The sequence below is a fragment of the Monomorium pharaonis genome, chromosome 9, assembly GCF_013373865.1.
Source record: "Monomorium pharaonis isolate MP-MQ-018 chromosome 9, ASM1337386v2, whole genome shotgun sequence".
Taxonomy (NCBI): Eukaryota; Metazoa; Arthropoda; class Insecta; order Hymenoptera; family Formicidae; genus Monomorium; species Monomorium pharaonis.
The window spans coordinates 846,610-865,234 of NC_050475.1; the positions used below are offsets into that span (position 1 = coordinate 846,610).

Here is an 18,625-nt window from a genome sequence, read left to right on the forward strand (position 1 = left end):
ACAGTCGCGATAATATATTATAAAAAGTAACAAATGATTATGTGTAATGTTCTTTTCTATTTTTATTTATTTCGCATCTATTACAGTATAATAAATATGTTGCGTGAGACATTACGAGAGGATATTTACACACGTTCCTCATTTTCAGGCCATAATTTTACGTATTTGTAATGAGTTCGTAATATCGTTTTTTTTCTTTAATTTTTTTCCTAATATCATTTATACATATCTTTACAATATTATTTTCGGTTTAAAGTTATCCATTAAAAGATCACATATGCATTCTATTTGCATCCAGTCTTCTGAATAAATTTTCATCGTTAAACTTTATCATCCAACCTGGTATTAACATCACGTCTAAAGTTGCTTTCTTTCTATTTCTTTTTTTCTTTCAAGATTTCAATAATTTTTTTTAAATATATATACAGAATATCTCAAAAGCTGATCAATTTCTCTCGATAACAAACTTTCGCAACTTTTCTTTTTACTCCTGTTGCACAAACCGAAGTAGTTCCTTCTCTAAAATCAGTAATTCGAAGACTGAACAGTGTTTGTGATATTCTGTATAAGCGTCACATAACAGGCATACACATACACACGTCCAATATGAAAAATGCATATGTGTATGCACATATTACATTAGTGAGATCAGTAAATAATTCCATTAATTTTATATTTATACAAAGTCATGTTCCGTAAGTTAACATATCTATGTCTACATATACTTTCTCTATGCAAATTAATATTTGGTTTTGTGTGCTACGCGATTGTTTTTTTTTTCATGTCATGTCAGAATATTCATTCGTCCTTCCTCTTCCTCTTCATTTGAGGTAATTTGATTTTGCTCAAATAAACTGAGAAAAATTTGTTTATTGACTTTCGCTTTTTGTTCGCGACAGATCTCCATCCACGGTGTTGACTCGCGGCTCTTCGTCGAGACAAACCGTAAGGTAAAGCCTATGACAGGCGAAGACATATTTAATTATATTTTATAAAATCATATTTATATAATTATATCTATTAATACAAATTCTTTAATTATCTAAAATTTCGCAATAAATAATTAATAAAAATGTTATATTTGTTGTTATAAAATAGTAAAAATAAATTTTAAGATATTTTAAAATATTTTACAATAATGCTAAATCTAGGGGAAACTAATTTAAGTGCAAACTATACTTCGTGAAACATATTTAGACTACTTGAAATGATACTGTTATTTACTATTCCTTGTAAAGTTACAGCAATTATTTCAAGGCAACTTTTAAATACTATACAAAAGAAAAGAAGGTTGTTAATAAATAAATGTTAGAATACCTGTCCCTACAAGGGCGTCTCCTTGCGTGCTTCCGCCTTCCATTGAAATCCATTTACACGTGTTGTAATAGGCTTATTTCTATTTGTAGCATTTTCAATTCCATTTCTAACGCCCGCTACTAATCTCATGGCTGGATTGGACACCAAGCCATTACGCTTTGGTTTTACATTACTAGCACTGAAATAAAATATAATAGCACTTAAGATAAAATCTTACACAAATAATACATGTATGTATATTATTTTGTTTCGTCGAGAGATGACGTGAAAAATTAACAGTGTAAATTGAAAAGAAAAGTAATAATGTATCAGGATTTTAGAAAAGAAAAAGAAGAGTATCTCATTATCATTAAGTGTCGCTGATCAGTGATACATTTTAAGCAAAAAATGATGTTAATAACCAATTGATACATAGATATGATAAATATGTCTAACATTGTCATATGTCCTCCTTGACTATATATTCTATCTTTTTTCGCTCGGGAGGGTTGAAAAAGGAAGGAAAGCCTATCGCTCATGAAGCGGTGTGTCTTCCTTATACGACCATTGTGATTTCTGCAAAGTCTAAAGAATTGCATGGAAAAAAATTAAGATAATAAGTATGTTTAATAAAATTTTGATTAAAAAAGATGGAATTATGTACACATGATTTTTATAATGATGATGTACACGTGTGAAATATAAGACAAATGTGCACATGATATCCGATTAACGTTGAATCTTGTAAATGTATGCGTGCCTGAATAAATAATTTGTGCTCTCTAAAATGTGGTCTGATGTTATGTCTCGTGGATGAACGAAAACATTTCAGGGTGACGAAAATGTTAATTGTGTGCTGTGATAAACATAATTAGAATGTTAGTATGGTGTTTATAATGTATATACAATTTATTTCTTCAACTGCTTACCTTCCAGGTGCATGATCTGAAACTTGCTTGATGGTTCTACCAACGCCAGCACCGCTATTTCCCAATATTATCCTCATATGAGTGTCTCGCGTAAAATGCGTGTCGGCCGAATTTCTTTTCTCCTCGTGCCCATTCTCCTTATCCTTTCCAATGTTCAAACCCAACATCTCGTTTGTTAATTCAAATGGCTTGCTAATGTTATTTCTGTCGATAATCTCGGTTTTAATGTTGATAGGCTCGTAGATGACTGGCGTGTGATTGTATCCTATCTGTGTTTTGTACGGCATATTTGGATTTGCCGGTAGAAACGATACGCCTAACTGACTCTGTATCACGTTAACGGCCGTTTGAGCACTAGGTGGACTCGTGTTTGTAGGCGAGTAAGGAATAAGGCTGTCGCTTAACGGGGAATGCGGAGGTGAGGCGTATATCGGACTCTGCGGTTCGCTTTTCAGAGGTGACAATAATTTGCTGAGTGGCCGACTCTTTGCTCCTCTTGAGCATTGCTGTAGTTGTTGCGTAAAAGACAATGGTGTCTAAAATTAGAAAAATGAGAATGTTTAAATATTAAAAATAATTATAATATAATCATGAAGTAAATCGCTTTAATTTCAGCGCTGCGGCACAATGCCATGTATACATACTTTAATTACCTGACAGTTAACCATCGAGTTCTGATTGAATTTTCCTTGATCGCTCTTAGTGCTGCCGGTTAAGTTGCTGCTCGATTTGCTGTTGCTGGAATTGTTGCCTAGAGAAACGCAACTTCGTCGTTTCGTCGAATCGGGCGACTCCGCTGGGCTGTATTGTGTCGACAATGGGTTTAAAATTGCTGACGAAGGTTTGGTCTCAGCCGTCGAATTGGATGTAACAGAAGTAGCACTACTGCTACCACCTGAGAATTATATAATGTAATATTACGTTAAAACTTTCCATTAACATAAAAATTCAATTAAAAAAAAATTTAGATAATTAAAAAAAATTCTTTATTTAAACAAGAGAACAAAATTCTATTAAAATAATTTCAGAATCAATTATTTGTATTTTATCTTTCATAAAAGAGAGAGACAATATAGCTGCGTCCTCTTTTTAAATATGTTCAAACTTGACTTTAAATTAATCTCGGAAAACGAGAGTGTCAATTAACCTCCATTGATGCCGGGCTTCAAACTACGTTGATTCGCAGAATGCTCTTCTAATAGCCTTACAACTGTATCGTGACCGCTTTTAGCAGCTACTTTAATAGCGTTACGTCCACAATGATCGGAGTGATTGGGATCGGCTCCGTGATTCAAAAGCGCTCGGACACAGTGCTCGTGTCCTTCCTGAGCGGCTATACCTGCAAATTACGTTCTCCTATTAATTAACATGCACTAATTTACAACCAATTAGTCATAAAAATATTTTTTATATAGTACATGTAAATTTTATTCATACAGCTGCAGAGTGAGATTATTTATAATTAACGTACCTAGAGCCGTGGCACCTTGATTACAAGTGTGATCGGGAGTGGCACCATGTTCCAAGAGCAACCTAACGATCGCTGCGTGTCCTTGCCAAGCGGCCGAATGAAGCGGCGTTCTATTTTCATTGTCGCAGGCGTTCACGCTAGCTCCACCCTCGCTTAGCAACAACGCTACCATTTCAACGTGTCCCTGCCAGGCGCTTACGTGTAACGATGTTCTACCCTGTAGAGCACAAATACCGTAGCATGTAGCCAATAATGGAGTGATTTTCAGGCATATTATATAAAAAATATAGATATCACGTTAGATGTTGAAATTACAAATAATTATTGAGTTTTCTTTCAAAATGCGATTACTTACTTCTGAATCTCTACTTTCTACGTCTGCCTTTGCATGTTCTAGCAGGAATCTCGCCATAGCTAATCTGTTTTCTAATGCAAGTATATAGAGAGTGCTCCTCCCATCGGCATCTTTCGCGTTAACATCAGCATTATGAGATAACAATATCTTCACGGTATCATAATGTCCTTCCAAAGCCGCAAGCCTATAAGAAATAATTCTTTCTAATGATCCTGTTTGTAATTTGAGTTATTAATTATTAGAATGTACTAGTAAATTTATTTAAAAAAACTTTCTTTTTTCAAAAGATATTAAATACAAATAATTTTGTAACTATTTAAATTATAATCTGTAGTACATTTGTAGTTATTTCTCAATTAACGCAAAATTATATTAGTTTAAAAATAATAAAGCGTATAATAGTAGAATTATTAAAATCAACACAGTACCTTAAAGCAGTTTTACCATCGTGGGCATGCTGATCTATAGGCGCGTTGTGTTGTTTCAGCAATCTCTCTACTAACGACGTGTGTCCCTCCTGCGCTGCGAGCATAAGAGCGCTCTTTCCATCATTGTCAGTCTCGTCAATCTTTGCGCCAGCCTCCAGTAACGCCTCGCAAACATCGATGTGACCCTCGAATGCCGCATAGTGTAGTGGGGTCCAGCCAGAATTGTCTCTGTGTTGCTCGTCTAGACCTTACGTGAAAATTACATCTCTTTATATACTTATGATATAAGAGAGAGAGAGAGAGGGGGGGAGGAAGACACAGCATGCTTGCGCCAGTTAAACTAATTCTACAATGTACCTCTGGCGAGCAATTGCTTCACAACGTCCGTGCCGCCTTGGGCAGCGGCCACGCTGAGAACGGTTCTGCCTTCGTTGTCTATAGTGTCGACGCAACAGCCCCAATACAGCAAGAGCTTAACGACCGATCCGTGTCCCATACTCGCAGCCGCCCATAAAGGCGTTCGCCCAGTGACGTCGCAATGATCCATGTCCGCGTCGAATTCCAGAAGTAAATCGCAAACGTCGCGATGACCCTCGAATGCAGCGACTAATAGCGGGGTCATGCCGTCTTTGTCTTCATGATCTACAGTAGCACCTCGCTCTAAAAGTATCGTCACTACCTGCAATAAATAATTAACATACAATATATATTATAATATACATTAACATACAATATATTATTATTTGATATAAGAGTCTGTTTAATGCAATGTACCTAACAATATAATATTTCTAATATAGTCTCACTTATATAATTTTTAATAAAATCGTTTTTGTGTCACATTTATAGAATAAATTGTATTAATAAATTATCAATCAATTAAAAAATTCTTGAATGCTAACAATAGTGCAACAATTTACGGCAATTTAATTGATTCGTCTAATTGATATTCATGTATTGAACGAACCTTTGCATATCCGTGATTGGCAGGAACACAAAGCGCGGCGACGCTGAGTGCGGTTCTGCCGTCGCTATCCGCGTGATCGATCTCGGCACCGAAATCTAAAAGATGTTCCACGATCTCGCTGTGACCCATATACGCCGCGGCGATTAAGGCGGTTCTACCTTCGTCGTCCGTCCTGTTAACGTCCGCGCCGTGTTTCAAGAGCGCTTTAACGATATCCTCGTGGCCGCCCCATGCGGCGGCTCTCAACGCAGTTCGTTGATCCCAATCCGCGCAATCTACCATAGCACCGTGCATCAGAAGTTGCTCGACCACCTGAAACAGAACTCGTGAGAAACACCTGTTTCACTTACGACTCGCGAGATCGGCAATTTAATGATCTTACTCAATGAGACACTCTCATACATACATACATACATACATACATACATACATACATACATACATACATACATACATACATATACATATATATAAAACAAGGAGTTAATGAGACTTGCATGTGTTCTTAGAAAATCACCACTTAATCTAATTGTACCTGAGTATGCCCTCCCCAGGCAGCGGCCCTGAGGGCGGTCCAGCCGTCACAATCCGCGTGATCTGCCCTCGCACCGGCAGCTAGAAGAACACGCACCACGTCCGCGTAGCCATGCCTGGCGGCCAAGTTCAGTGGCGTTTGTCCATTCCGGTCGACTGCTTCCAATTTTGCCTACACAAGTCCACAAATTCATCAAAACTATTTCAATATCACATGAGAAAAACATGAAAATTTAATGTCTTCCTTTTAAAACGGGCAACCGCATCTAAAAAATTATTCTTTGCTAATAAAAATGTACAAATGGAAATCATTTACCACTAATAATGATTTAGTATGCTGGGTCTTACTTAGGATGTAATAAGATTTATTCAACAAAGAAATGTTTAATATTTTCAGATATTAAAATATTTTATTTCTGTCTCTATTTTTTTAATGATTAAAAATGTTTTCGTTTTAAACGATATTTACATTTAAAATACAGAACGTTTAAAACTTAAATCTTTAACTTTTAGTGTTTTAAATCTAAACACAGTTTAAAACAAAAACACTTAAGAATTTAAAAAAACAAAAACAAATAAAAAATTTTTAATATGTTAAAATTAAATACTTCTTTTTGGAGTAATAATCGTAGCTCTCCTAATCAATTAAAAATTATATAACTATATAAAAATTATATAGTTATGATCTGAGAATGCACTTTGTGTACCTGAGGACAGGCTGCAAGCGCCAATTCCAACAGAGATGCATTGCCATCGGCAGCTAAAGTGTGCAACACCGTTCGTCCATAAGAGTCTGTTTGATTGATATCTCCGCTTTCACCGAGAAGTTCTGTTAACGGTTCACTTGGAGATTCATCAATGGGACTTACATCTTGTGAAACCTTTGTGTAGGAAACGCGAAATTCAATTATCCTTCAATTTTCTAATTATAAAACTTGTACTACTAATATTTTCCATAACAATCGGTAAACTACGCCGCTATTAACTTGAATGCGTTATGAATCATACTAATGACATGTGCAATTTAATGAGATTTGAAATTTTCTATGGGTCGCATTGTTCTCCCTTATCACAAAACAAGTGTGTCGACCGAAAAACTAGATTAGATATTATTATATTTTATCATAATTTCCGGAGACCTACATGCTTCTATTACAACTAGAGATTAGATATCACTATTATATTCATTACAGTTTCCTGAGAAAGATTTTCAAAAAAAAGGATTCATCTTCGTAATAAGCTTTAATCTTATTTGTTTGTCTTAGGGCCGATTGTTTCAACTTTTTGATAAATTACCTATCAAGTAAATATGTGTCGTTCTTTTTTATTTTTAAATAAATAAATATAGACACATACCTGACTAGAAGAAATAGCATCTTTGCTAGCGTCGTCATCGACCGTTTTCTCGGAGGGTTTGGCGCCGGCGTCGATCAGCAATTTCAGAAGCTTGACGTCCTGCCTGGGCCAAAGGATGCATTCGGAGCTATCCAGATAACAGCCTTCGATCGGCGCGTTACTGCCGATCATCCAGAGCACTTGAAGAGTGTGGACATCTAACGTGGTGGTAACCGGGGCGCTCGTTATCGCGCGTTGCAGGTGTTGCGCCAGCACGCAGATCTCGTCGGGATTGAGCTCGGGGCCGCGTAGGGTGTAGTAGGCCGCCAGCATGGCGTGGCCCTCGGTAGCCGAGCAGAGGTACTTCTGGGTGCAGTGCTTCACGTCCAGCAGCCACTCGGCGAAGCTGTGGTGAAAGAGCATCAGTGCGCCGGCACGCGAGACCGATATCACCCGGCGCAGCAAGTGGAGCCGACGATTGAAGTCCTCGACGGTGATGCCGACGCAGGCCGTCTTCACGCTCTCGTACAGAATCTCCTGAGTGATGGGCAATTTGGCGGCGAGAATGACATTGAGCAGGGGCTGCACCTTGCTGAATTGCTTCCTGCTAAAGAGTCGCTGGCAGAGCCAGAGGTATAGGCCGTTGAGGGTGCCCGGGATCTCCCGCACCTCGCGCAGAACAATAAAGTTCTCCGCCACGCCGTCGAGAACTTTCTCCAGGTACAGAAAGCAGCCGTTGCTCTTTATGTGCAGCTGGTTCAGCATCTCGGCGGTGTCGCGCGTGATGTGCTGCCTGTAGAAAGTAGTTTATAGAAGCATTAGCGAAACGATTACTCACGAGTGACAAGCACGTCGGGCAAAACGGAAGTTTTGAATATCTCTGTTGTTGATAAACTCGCGCAAACTTTTGTATGCTATTTAAGTTTCACCCAAGTTTGATATATTCATTTATTAAGGTGCATTTTCTCTTGATAAAAGAATAAATTTTGTATCCCTTCTCAGTTAATTGTTTCCTCAAACGTAAACTGCTGTCAAAGTTACAACGCGAACGTATTTTAATTAATGAGAGAAAAAAAAGTTGTTTTAGGAAAAAAAAAACTATAAATAAATAGACAAGAGCCAAGTACTTCAAGAAGTTGTATCATTACCTGAGCGCGTCCTCCTGATCCAGCCGCGCGAGAATGTACTGCTGAACGTCCCTGACGACCTGTGACTTTCTCAGGTCGTCCAGCGAGATCTTGCGAAAGCCGGTGAACATGCGCGAGATGGTCTTGCTCTGCCGCCGCGCGGTGCAGACTAACAAGAGCCACTGTGGGAACAGATGGTGATGATTAGCCAGCAGTTCGGCTATTGTACGGCTGACGTTGTCGTTTTCTCGCCGGGAGTCCCGGGTGCCGGTCTGCGGTGGATTCAACGTCTGGCCCTCGTCGATCGAGTCCACCAGGAGAAAGAGGCAGTTCTTCGGCGGCTCGACCTCCAGCAGCGGGAACAGCAAGGCCTTCTTCAGGGCGTCGTCCGGATCCCGGTCCAGAACGTCCGGTTGTAGGGCGGCCTGTATCTCCGGGTCGGTCCGCAGCTTCTCGGCGTAGGCCTCGGCGATGGCCTCCTTGGAGGTGAGAGGCGGCGCGGTCGCGACGACCGTCGTCGTCGGCGCCGTCGGGGTCGTCGTCGTCGTCACCCCCGCGGTCGTCGTTGTCGCCGTCGTTGTCGTCGTCGCCGTCGTCGTCGCCGCGGTCGCGGACGCCGCCGGCGAGATCGGTACGGACGACGTTCGATGATGATGATGATGGTGATGATGGACGCCGTCCGAGCTCGCCTGGAGCAGCTGGGCCACCAAAGATCGCACGAATTGCGCGGGCGACAGGGACGCCTCGCTCCTGGCCTGGCAGAAGTGCCGGGCCAGCAGACGGCGATTCAGGGACCGCTGATGTCTCGCGTTGGCGCCGTTCGACGGCCACGCGAGCTCGGCGCAGAGAGCCGTCTTCCCGCTGCCCGGCCCGCCAACGATCAAGGCGCCGCACGTCTTCGATTGCGGCCGCTGCTCCAGGCAGTGCGACAGCTTCGTGAAAGCCCACTCTCGGCAGAAGAAACGCTTCTTCTCGATCACCGGCGCCGCCATCTCGGGGTCTCTTCTTCTCTCTTCGCGTAGACCAGTTATACTAACTACACACGTCCGAGATGAACGTCCCGTTTCTCCTTCGCGATCTCGAGTGCCTATCGGGGTCTCCTAGCGTAAATCGATTGGCGTAAGTGGATCTTTGGCATGGGTTTCACTATATCGGTTTCAATCCGTGTGCATGTCAGGTCGCCTGAATGTATCTGATCGGATATCTGTTATCGGATAAGCTATGCTCTCTCCTCTCTATTTCTCTCTCTCTCTGTCTCTGTGTTTGTGTGTCTGTTGCCTCCGTCTCTCCGAAGGCTAAATGCAGATCTGGTGTAAATGGCGAGGTAGCGGCGGGTAGCGGGTAGTTCAGATTGGCTTAAGTGCAGCGACAAGATTGACCTGGCTGCGTCGCTCTGTCAACGGAACATCGGTGGGAGCCCCAGGGGGCTCTGAGGTTTCCTCTGACTCCATTCACAGCCTTCTCATCGCCTTGTAACCGCCGAACAATGCGCCTCGCGTCCTTGCATGCTACCTGAAACGAAAGGAGACTCTTTTTTTTTTCCCTTTTGTCTCGCCTTCGCGTTTGCCACGATTTCGCACGAGCGCTTAGAAACTGTGAAATCCTAATTTCTCGCCACTCGGGGTTGCCTTAATAGGTTGCCGTTTCTGACAAGACCAGAGGAAAATCCGCGTTTAAATCTACTGCAACGATAAAGCACGCGCAAAGTACTCTCGCTGAACTTGTTCGAACGCCAGTTCGCTACCGCAAATGCGCGGGACGATTTTGCAGCAGCACGACAAACCCTGCAACGTAGCGGCGGCCCGTAAAGTAAATTCAGAGTACTTCTATTCCCGTATTAAACACGCAATCTCGACATACCTCCCGCAGATTTTCAAAAGATCTCCCACCCTCACTCTTCCGAGCCTCGATCCCAATTAGCCGGTCCAACTAACCGTCTAATTGACTCGCTCGGTGTTAATCTTTGAGCTTCCCTTCTGGAGGCCGCCGCCAGACGGCCCACCTTCCGAGACTTTAATCGTTCCTTATCCGTATCCCGTAAGTTGGCGCCCGGAGGTGAAGCGATATTAACTTAAGACGGCGCGGTCTTCCGTTTAGCAAGATAGATTAGCACCGCTGTCCATTAATGCGATAATTAATAATCCTAACACGAACGACGAGGAGGACGACGGAAGGTTCGACGACCTCCTCCTCCTTCTCCTCCTTCTCGGCGCTCATCGGCGTTCCGCCGGATGCGTTTATTATCGCGCTCTGACGGATAAATAACCGCGTATCGCGTGGCGAGCGAGCGCAATCTTTACGCGCTTAACGCGACGGATTTTTATCGACGTGGACGGAAGTTCGTCCCTGAAGGTTTTTATTTTTTAAGCCGCGCGACGTTCTTAAGATTCTGATAAAAGAACGGTTCGCTGACGTTCGGTTTCCGCTATCAGATGTGCCCTCTTTTTCCCCTCTGTCTCTCTCTTTTCTCGCTTCGATAAATTATAAATACATTCCCGCGGCGTATCGCGAATCGATTCGATTACATACCCGGGGAACCGTTAGCGTATAATTGCGTTACGCGCGACGAAATTGCCACACGACCATTCCTGACCATCGCCATCATCGGCGATCTCCCTCCCTCCCCTCCCTCTCTCTCTCTCTCTCTCTCTCTTCCTCGCAATCTGGTAAAATGTGCTGCGCGAGAAAACGCGAAAACGGTTTTCGCGGAAAGCCACAAATCCGACTGTCACACGCCAACCGATACATACGTACACCACCTATGCACGTATACGGCGTGGCTGCTGCGCGCCGTGGATGTGAACGAAAGATCGCTGCTCGGGGCACGTCGACCCGGCGAACGCACGAAGAACGGAGGACGAAGGACCGCAAATCTAACTCGTGGAGCTGGCCGGGGAACTGGCGCGATAAATTTCGCGTTTATCCGCCGACCGAGAGGCAATCGGACGGCGGCGGCAAACTCCTCCTCCCCCCCCCCCGCTCCGATATACATTTCCCTTTATTTTCTTAATTGGACAACTGCTTAGTTACGGTCTTCTTCGGGTTCTAGCCAAGGCTCAAATTAAAATTCCGCTAAAGGTGGAATCCGCCTGAAATTAATGGAGACAAACGGCTCTCCTGATTTGCCCGCTTTGGAACTTTGTTCGGGCCAAGTTCCGCGAACGTCCGCAACTTTGGGAAGAGAGAGAGAAAGAGTCGCGTGGAACTTCTTTAAAAAAGGAAAAAAGGGAAGATCACCGCGCGTAATATCGTCACTCGGGTTCAGGAGAGGGAGAAAGGACGTTTCCTCCTGTCGGTGCGTCTTGATTTATTTCTCTACGATGAGCTCTTCACGGAGACTGCCAACCCTCCCCGTCTCCCAGGCGCGAAGTTGATAACTGTGTCGCGGTACATTCACTCGACGACGACGACGACGACGACGACGACTTTTGTCACGGAACTTGTAAGGTGACTCGAAGATTCACGGTAAGGTAAATGCACGCTTACATACACCGACGCGAAACTGACGTTTCGTAAACGAAGCCTCGCTCGCGGTAAATGCCAGAAGGCTCGACCTATATTCCGACAATGGCCGCCGACCCGTTTATTATTAGATGCATAACGGAGGCATACACACAACGCCATAAAGATGACACCGTCAACATGCGCGCACGGCGCGTGGCATTGTCGCCCCCGATGCAACCGTCGACAACCCCCTCGGTTGCCTCGCTCCCCTCCCCAATCCGTAACCGACGATCATTATGGCCGAATGATACGCGAACCGTGGTGGACGAGAGAAACCGGGGACGACGAGGCGAGAACCTGTTCTTCACACGAAGAAGAGGAAAGTCCCACCACGCTCTCACGGTCAATTAAAACTCCTCGACGTGGAAGCGCGTAACAAAATTGAAACCATTCATTTTCCACTAGGCCGTTTTAATGGGGACAATTAATAAAATTTTAATCGCGCGACACTGATGGCAAATTGCGAGTCGCGCCCTGGAAATATTCGCGCCTTTTTGCCACCATTTTCACACTGAGCAATTGCTTTGAATACACATTGCGTTTTATTTTTTTCGTTATAATTGAATGTATTGAACTATTGACTGTGCCTATTCAAAAAGTAATTGATTGTCGCAATAAAACAGGATTCTATCAATGGGCAAATTGTTTTTTTTTTTTTCTACAGAAGTTTATAAAGACCCGAGAACAAAGCCCACTGCCTACTTTCGGTTTCCTGTAAAAATATCTGTTACACTAAGAAAAAAATGTTGATACTTGTGACTACTGTGTTGATATTTGTGTTACTGTATAGAAATCTATAATTACTAAAATAATTAAATAGATTTCTATACAGTAAATAGAATCATAATAATAATAAATATAATTTTTTAAACATTTTTTAACATTCGCTTGCTATTTAGTAATAATAACAGCTGCAATCGGCATGGTTAAAAAAACTGTAAAATAATATAGTTGGCACCAAAAATAATCATAAATTATCGTTAAATTATGTTAACTGTAACCCCCATTTTTTCCTCCCAGCCTACATGTCTCGTTTACTTTATATAAAAAAAAACCTGAAAGAACGATGCGAGACGATTTGAATAATTTAGTTCGAGAAACTGATTGTCGCAATAAAATAAGATTACTGGGAGAAATTTCTTTCGACAGAAGCCTATATGTCAATAACCGAGGAGCGGAGCGCCGCCCATTTTTTCCATTCTTTTTTTTTTATGGGAATGTCTATTACATATTTCGTTCGGTTCAAAAGAATTGAAACGGCGCAAGACGATTTGAATAATTTTATTCGATCCTGTGTGTGCGACAGAGAGAAGGGATTGGAAACGTCACGGTTATAAGCTGACGAGAAGAGGGGGATCGAAGGGAAAGGGAACAGCGCCCGATGTTTCCTTTCTCACGCTATGCTTTCTCCCTGTCTGTCTTGCACCCCTAACCGATCGATTTTCGTCGTCATCGATAAACGGTAGCACGATTCATTTCGTAAAAAATACAGACAAACAGAGCCACGGAGAAAAGTGATTCTTTTTTTTCTCTCGCGCGGATAATAATAAACGCGAAAGGGTCGTTTTTCGCGTTTTTTTTATTTTTTTAATTTTCAATTTTAGCAATTAAGATTTGTTCTCTCGTGGTCGACGATGAAAAAAACTGTTTGATTTGTTTTTCACTTTCTCTCTATTGTATTTACGTAGCTTTTCGCGTTGCACATCAAGCAAGTTTTTTTTTTTTACTTTATTTTATCTCACTTGCAAAAATTCGCATATAATTCTCTGTTATTAATTCACCTTCGAAAGAAAAGTTTTCGGCGAAACTCACGACGGCTTACGTCGGAAAATAGTGGCGCAATTTTGATCGCCGACCAGACAGCGAACGGCCGGCGAGACGCGTTCCCCCCATTTCTCATCGCGCGATGGCAGCAGAAATGGAGATAAAAGCGTGTGATTTTCTCAAGGTGGAATGATCTCGTCGTTTGTTCTGAATGTACAAGAGAAGCGCAACCGCTCTCCGATATTACACAAAAAGTTCGTCTAGACTTCGGATCGCGGAGGAGCAGCGGTGTGGAATTGCGAAGGGAAGCAAAAAAAAAATATATATATATATATATATTCAAAGGAAGCTTGGGTTAAGCTGAATTTAGAACTAAATCCGAGAAAGGCCAAGACACCGGCAGGTCGGTCAAGCGGTACCCGTGGAATAATTATCTGCCGTACTTAAGTGCTCGACGTCGAAGAAAAATACTTCAGAATAATGATTTGAAAAGTAAAATAAAATAAAATGTATATATATCACATAATCAAATATATTCTACAAAATACAAGATGTAGAACAGCTATATTACCTTCCATTCATTGATTACCTCAGAACTCATTTTCTTCTAGATTTAATTACATTTGATTTGTTATCTCTCTCGTTTTATTTCTAGCGTTTCTATCTCATCTTACTAGCTTCAACATCGAATTAAAATGCCATCCAGGTAACTTACGTTAAAAACAAAATAATAATAAACATAATAAAACAGAAAATAAGACTGCGCTACTGATAGATTAGAAACCATTAATAAATCAATTCTTACTGTGCGAAAATCAATTAACAAAGATTAAAGCAGAAATTATTTTAAAGAAGAAATAATCAAAACACATATGTAATTATCAAAGTGCGCAGTTTTGGTAGAGAAAAAATTTTTCCGTTCGGCTCGAAGAAACAACAAGCAGACATAAAGAGACACCTCCGATTCATCCCTCCCTTTTAATTCGGTCACACGGCGCTGCTCCGTTGCACTCGTTGCACCCGAATGCATTATACATCGGGCTGCACGCGTGCTGGCCTAGCACCTACGCAGCCATGCGTGCCAGAAGTCTCGTTTAAAGACACAGGAAGTTCTTCCTGCATGGAGAAAGAGAGAGAAAGAGAGAGATATATATGTCGTCCTCCTTCGGTCTTGTATTTCGAGTCGTAAAATGGGCGAGTCGTCTCCTTTATACGAACGCGTTTCATATTTCAGCGAGAGAAAATCCCGCAGACGAAAGTTAAAAACATCTTCGCCGCGTGCGCGCGAAGATTAATACAGCGCGTTTGTTTCGAGCGCGCAATCACCGAGCATTTGCGTTTCCCGACTTTAAAATAAATATCCTTTGCGACGTCGCATCAACGATATGAGCGAAAACCTTGGAAACCGCCTTCCCGAAAGGTGAATTCGCGGGGCGTCTTGTAAGCACCTTTAAACCATTCGCGCCTCGAGCATTTCTGTGAGGTAAAGTATGTTTCTGTTAGAAATTCTCTTCGCTGATATAAGAAGCATACATTGGTACCTTTTTCCTACATCTCCAGATTTCCTCCTCTTCTTCTTCTTTTTCGGCGACGAAGATAAACGCGCTGTCGACTTAATGTACGCGTGGGTTTGACAAAGTGCAAATCTCCCGTTACGTCATCAGGCGAGAAGCTGCTTCTCCTCCTCCTCCTCCTCCTCCTCCTGCTCTCAAGGACGTAATCCGAAATCGCATTCGGGTAAATGAGGTCGATTCTCTCTCTCTCTCTCTCTTTTTCTTTCTCCGGGAACGGCGCGGATTAAACTTTCCGTTGGCGTAAAGCCGTGCGCGAACTTGCCCGCAAAATAGAGCTGACCGTCGTTTAATCCGTTCACGTCAGGGGTACGTGCCCGCTGGACCGATTCCGTTTGCAATTGCATTCCAATTAGTGCGGAAACGTAGACGCCGGGCTGAGACTGCAGGGGACTAGGAGTTCCGCAGGTCCCCCGTGCCGCATCTTACCGCGTCAGCATCGCGCACGGTGGATGCAATCTAGGCGAAACGCCTCTTCGACATATGTGAGACACGCAGAAAAACGTATACAGGGTGTAAAAGCGTAGGCGAACAAGTGTCAAATATATACATATATTCTGAAAATGTATTCCCTAGAGCGTAAAATAAAAAAAATTCATGTAAACATAAATCTAGAAATTCATTTCTCAGATAGATAGGATCGTATCGAAAAACGCGATAGAATAACTTGAAAACGAAGCAACTGGTTTTATGTCGAAGTATTCCAGAATAAAGTACAAAATGTTTCGCAAACTGACTTTCTTATAGCTTTAGTTTAGTATTTTTTATATTCGGAATATAATTGCATGAATTATATTACGTAAAAATCATATAATTCCATTTAAAAATAAAATCTTTATGTAAAAAAATCAATTCTTTTAAAAATTAATTTTATTCCTCTTCTGTATCATATATAATTTTTGTTTAAAACATTTTTCCTGTTAGGTTTCCCGCTTCAAGGTGTACAATAATAAATTTTTTCTCATCTCAAAAAATGTTCCTGAATCCATGTTTATGTAAACTTTTAAAAATAAACACTCGATACTTATTCGTTTACACTTTACATGTATCGAATTGAATTTAAAAAAAAAACAAAAAAAAAACCGTCGAGTACACTTCGATACGTCATGCACATCATGCGGACGTGTCCTCCCCCGGAGGACTCGAGGAGCGTGAATTCCGCCTCCGTTATCTCTCGCACTCCATGAAAACGCGAATGTTACCGAACTTAAGCGAAAACGAAAGCGTCATTCGCTCCTTATTTAGCGGGGACACACGTATACCAGCGTCGCGCGCTGCCACGAGAGTTTTATGATTACAGAGAACGCGAAACGACAAGTCGCCTTTACATTCGAGCGTATATAAATAGCCAAATGAAGTCGTCAAAGGCACGATATTATCGCGCGCCACTGCGCGTATATTACTGCGGAACGGATATCCAAAATAAAAGACTCCTTTATATCAAAGATATCAAATTTTTTTATTAATCGCGAGTATTGAACTCGCTGCGCATAGCGCGATATTAATTTCCTCCGCGTAGTTGGTTCTTTCTTTCATTGCCCAACACACAAGTTGCACATTATCTTCTTTTAATAAGCGTTTTCGTCTCATAATACGGAATTATTATATAATTATTACATAATTAGCAGAGTTATTATATAATTAAATATTCAGAGAGCCCGTCGATGGAAATTAATTTCCAGCCGGGAAACCGTTTCACGTTTCTACCTCAAACACATTCAGACGGAGCAGCTTTTGAACAAACCTGCGGTATAATATATGGGTGACATATAATTTCCATTTTAACACTCTCTCTCTCTCTCTCTCTCTCTCTCTCTCTCTCGCGCGCGCTCACGCGTTGCAACCTCACGGCGAGCTTTCATACGCATGTACAAACGAGAAACATACGGCGCGCGAATTGCTTCCGAAAGAAGATTAGAGAGATCCATGCCTGCTGTGCCCGGGGGCTATTGTGTCATTTCCCAGTTTCCGTTTCCCGATTGCGATCCGCGCGCACCGTGCAACATGCGTCGTCTAATCACGGCAATTAATTCCGGCCCGCCTTTGTAGTACGAACGCGTCGTCGACACACGGCGGCGCGTGCATAAATTTTGCGACACATGCACACGCATGCACATATCCCCGAGCGGAGCGCTTAAACCGGTTTCCGGTGGTATTCAATGGTCGCTCCTCTCGCGGTATTATACGTACGTATGTGTGTATAGCTGCGCGATCGCGGAGTTCGGGGGCGCGGATAAGTTATACGAAATTAACGCGCTTATCGCCGCCTTTCTCTCCATCTCGCCTTCCCTCGCTCGTGAATTCGTTCGCTCTGCACGCCAGAATTGTCGAAAGGCGCAGCGGTCTGCAGCTGTGGCGTTTATTTTGGGCTCATCAATCTCGTACGAGTTGTCAGAGACCAATTCCAATTTTGAGTTTCCTGTCGTTTGCTTTCATAAAAAAAAAAGTATCGGTTCAACAATTACTCTTATCTGTAAACAAGAACATATAATCTTTGAAGAGTATGATAATTTTGAATTTCAGCAAAGTATTATATTTTTATTTCGATATCATAATAGTCATCTAAATGTGATTGTTTTGATGACAATAGTATTAAAATATTCTACTAATTCTTGGTTTAAAGATATTGATATATTTAATTTATATTCTTTGCAGGAGGTTGTTCTCATTTTCACTCGTAAAAATTATTTTTGAATAAAGATAAATGTATATTACCTGATCTGTGAAACACTCGACAGTTTCTTTCACGTTTCACGCATGCGTAGCCTTTCTGTCGATGCAATACTAATGAGAAAAAAAATTCTTGCTGGTATTGCACTGACAGAAGAAATATTACGCATGTATCAAACATGAAAAGTTTCACGTGAAATTACACGATCGATCCCTCGGACGAGCGGCTCTCGACTTGAATTCGAGACGAAAGTCCTGACACACCTCTCGATTATACGCGAATTCAAAGACTGCTTTAGAGTGATACAATGCTTGGAAATGCGATTCGGTATCGCATGCGTATTATGCATTTAATTGACCGCGATAAATCCCACTGTACTTTTCATCATCGTCACGCTTATCGCCGAGGATAGGAATTCCTTCTATCCTCGTCGCGTTCAAAAATTCTCAGTAACACTTTACCACACACTCTAAAAAATTTTGTTTAATTTAACACATTCTACAATTTCTTCTTCCAATTTACGTATTTAAATTTTTGTGTCAATTTAATACATAAAATAAATGTGTTAAAAAGTAACATAAATAATTAAGAAATTAACACAATTTAACATTTGGACAGTGTCAAGAACCGAAGTTTATGTTAAATTGGCATAGGCATAATATATGTTAAATCT

At 41.7% G+C, this 18,625-nt stretch overlaps 1 protein-coding gene across 3 annotated transcripts in view; it reads right to left on the bottom strand.

The window, feature by feature from the left end:
• Positions 1 to 44: 44 nt before the first annotated feature.
• The window catches only part of LOC105839743 (ankyrin repeat domain-containing protein 50), a 63,562-nt gene continuing 44,981 nt past the window's right edge, over positions 45 to 18,625 (bottom strand). Inside the window, exons 3-17 of one of the 3 annotated variants that reach the window (XM_036292412.1) lie at positions 8,464 to 9,954; positions 7,337 to 8,108; positions 6,688 to 6,861; positions 5,982 to 6,152; positions 5,447 to 5,758; positions 4,837 to 5,158; positions 4,480 to 4,726; positions 4,052 to 4,235; positions 3,697 to 3,913; positions 3,373 to 3,564; positions 2,879 to 3,120; positions 2,226 to 2,761; positions 1,753 to 1,881; positions 1,318 to 1,495; positions 60 to 957 (exon numbers count right to left, since the gene is read on the bottom strand). In XM_036292412.1, the coding sequence (XP_036148305.1) occupies positions 1,324 to 1,495; positions 1,753 to 1,881; positions 2,226 to 2,761; positions 2,879 to 3,120; positions 3,373 to 3,564; positions 3,697 to 3,913; positions 4,052 to 4,235; positions 4,480 to 4,726; positions 4,837 to 5,158; positions 5,447 to 5,758; positions 5,982 to 6,152; positions 6,688 to 6,861; positions 7,337 to 8,108; positions 8,464 to 9,434 (4,641 nt within the window). In that variant the 5' untranslated portion in view covers positions 9,435 to 9,954 and the 3' untranslated portion in view covers positions 60 to 957; positions 1,318 to 1,323. Of the gene's footprint in view, positions 958 to 1,317; positions 1,496 to 1,752; positions 1,882 to 2,225; positions 2,762 to 2,869; positions 3,121 to 3,372; positions 3,565 to 3,696; positions 3,914 to 4,051; positions 4,236 to 4,479; positions 4,727 to 4,836; positions 5,159 to 5,446; positions 5,759 to 5,981; positions 6,153 to 6,687; positions 6,862 to 7,336; positions 8,109 to 8,463; positions 9,955 to 18,625 lie in introns of all 3 variants that reach the window. The other 2 variants (XM_036292411.1, XM_036292413.1) reach the window with 2 other exon arrangements.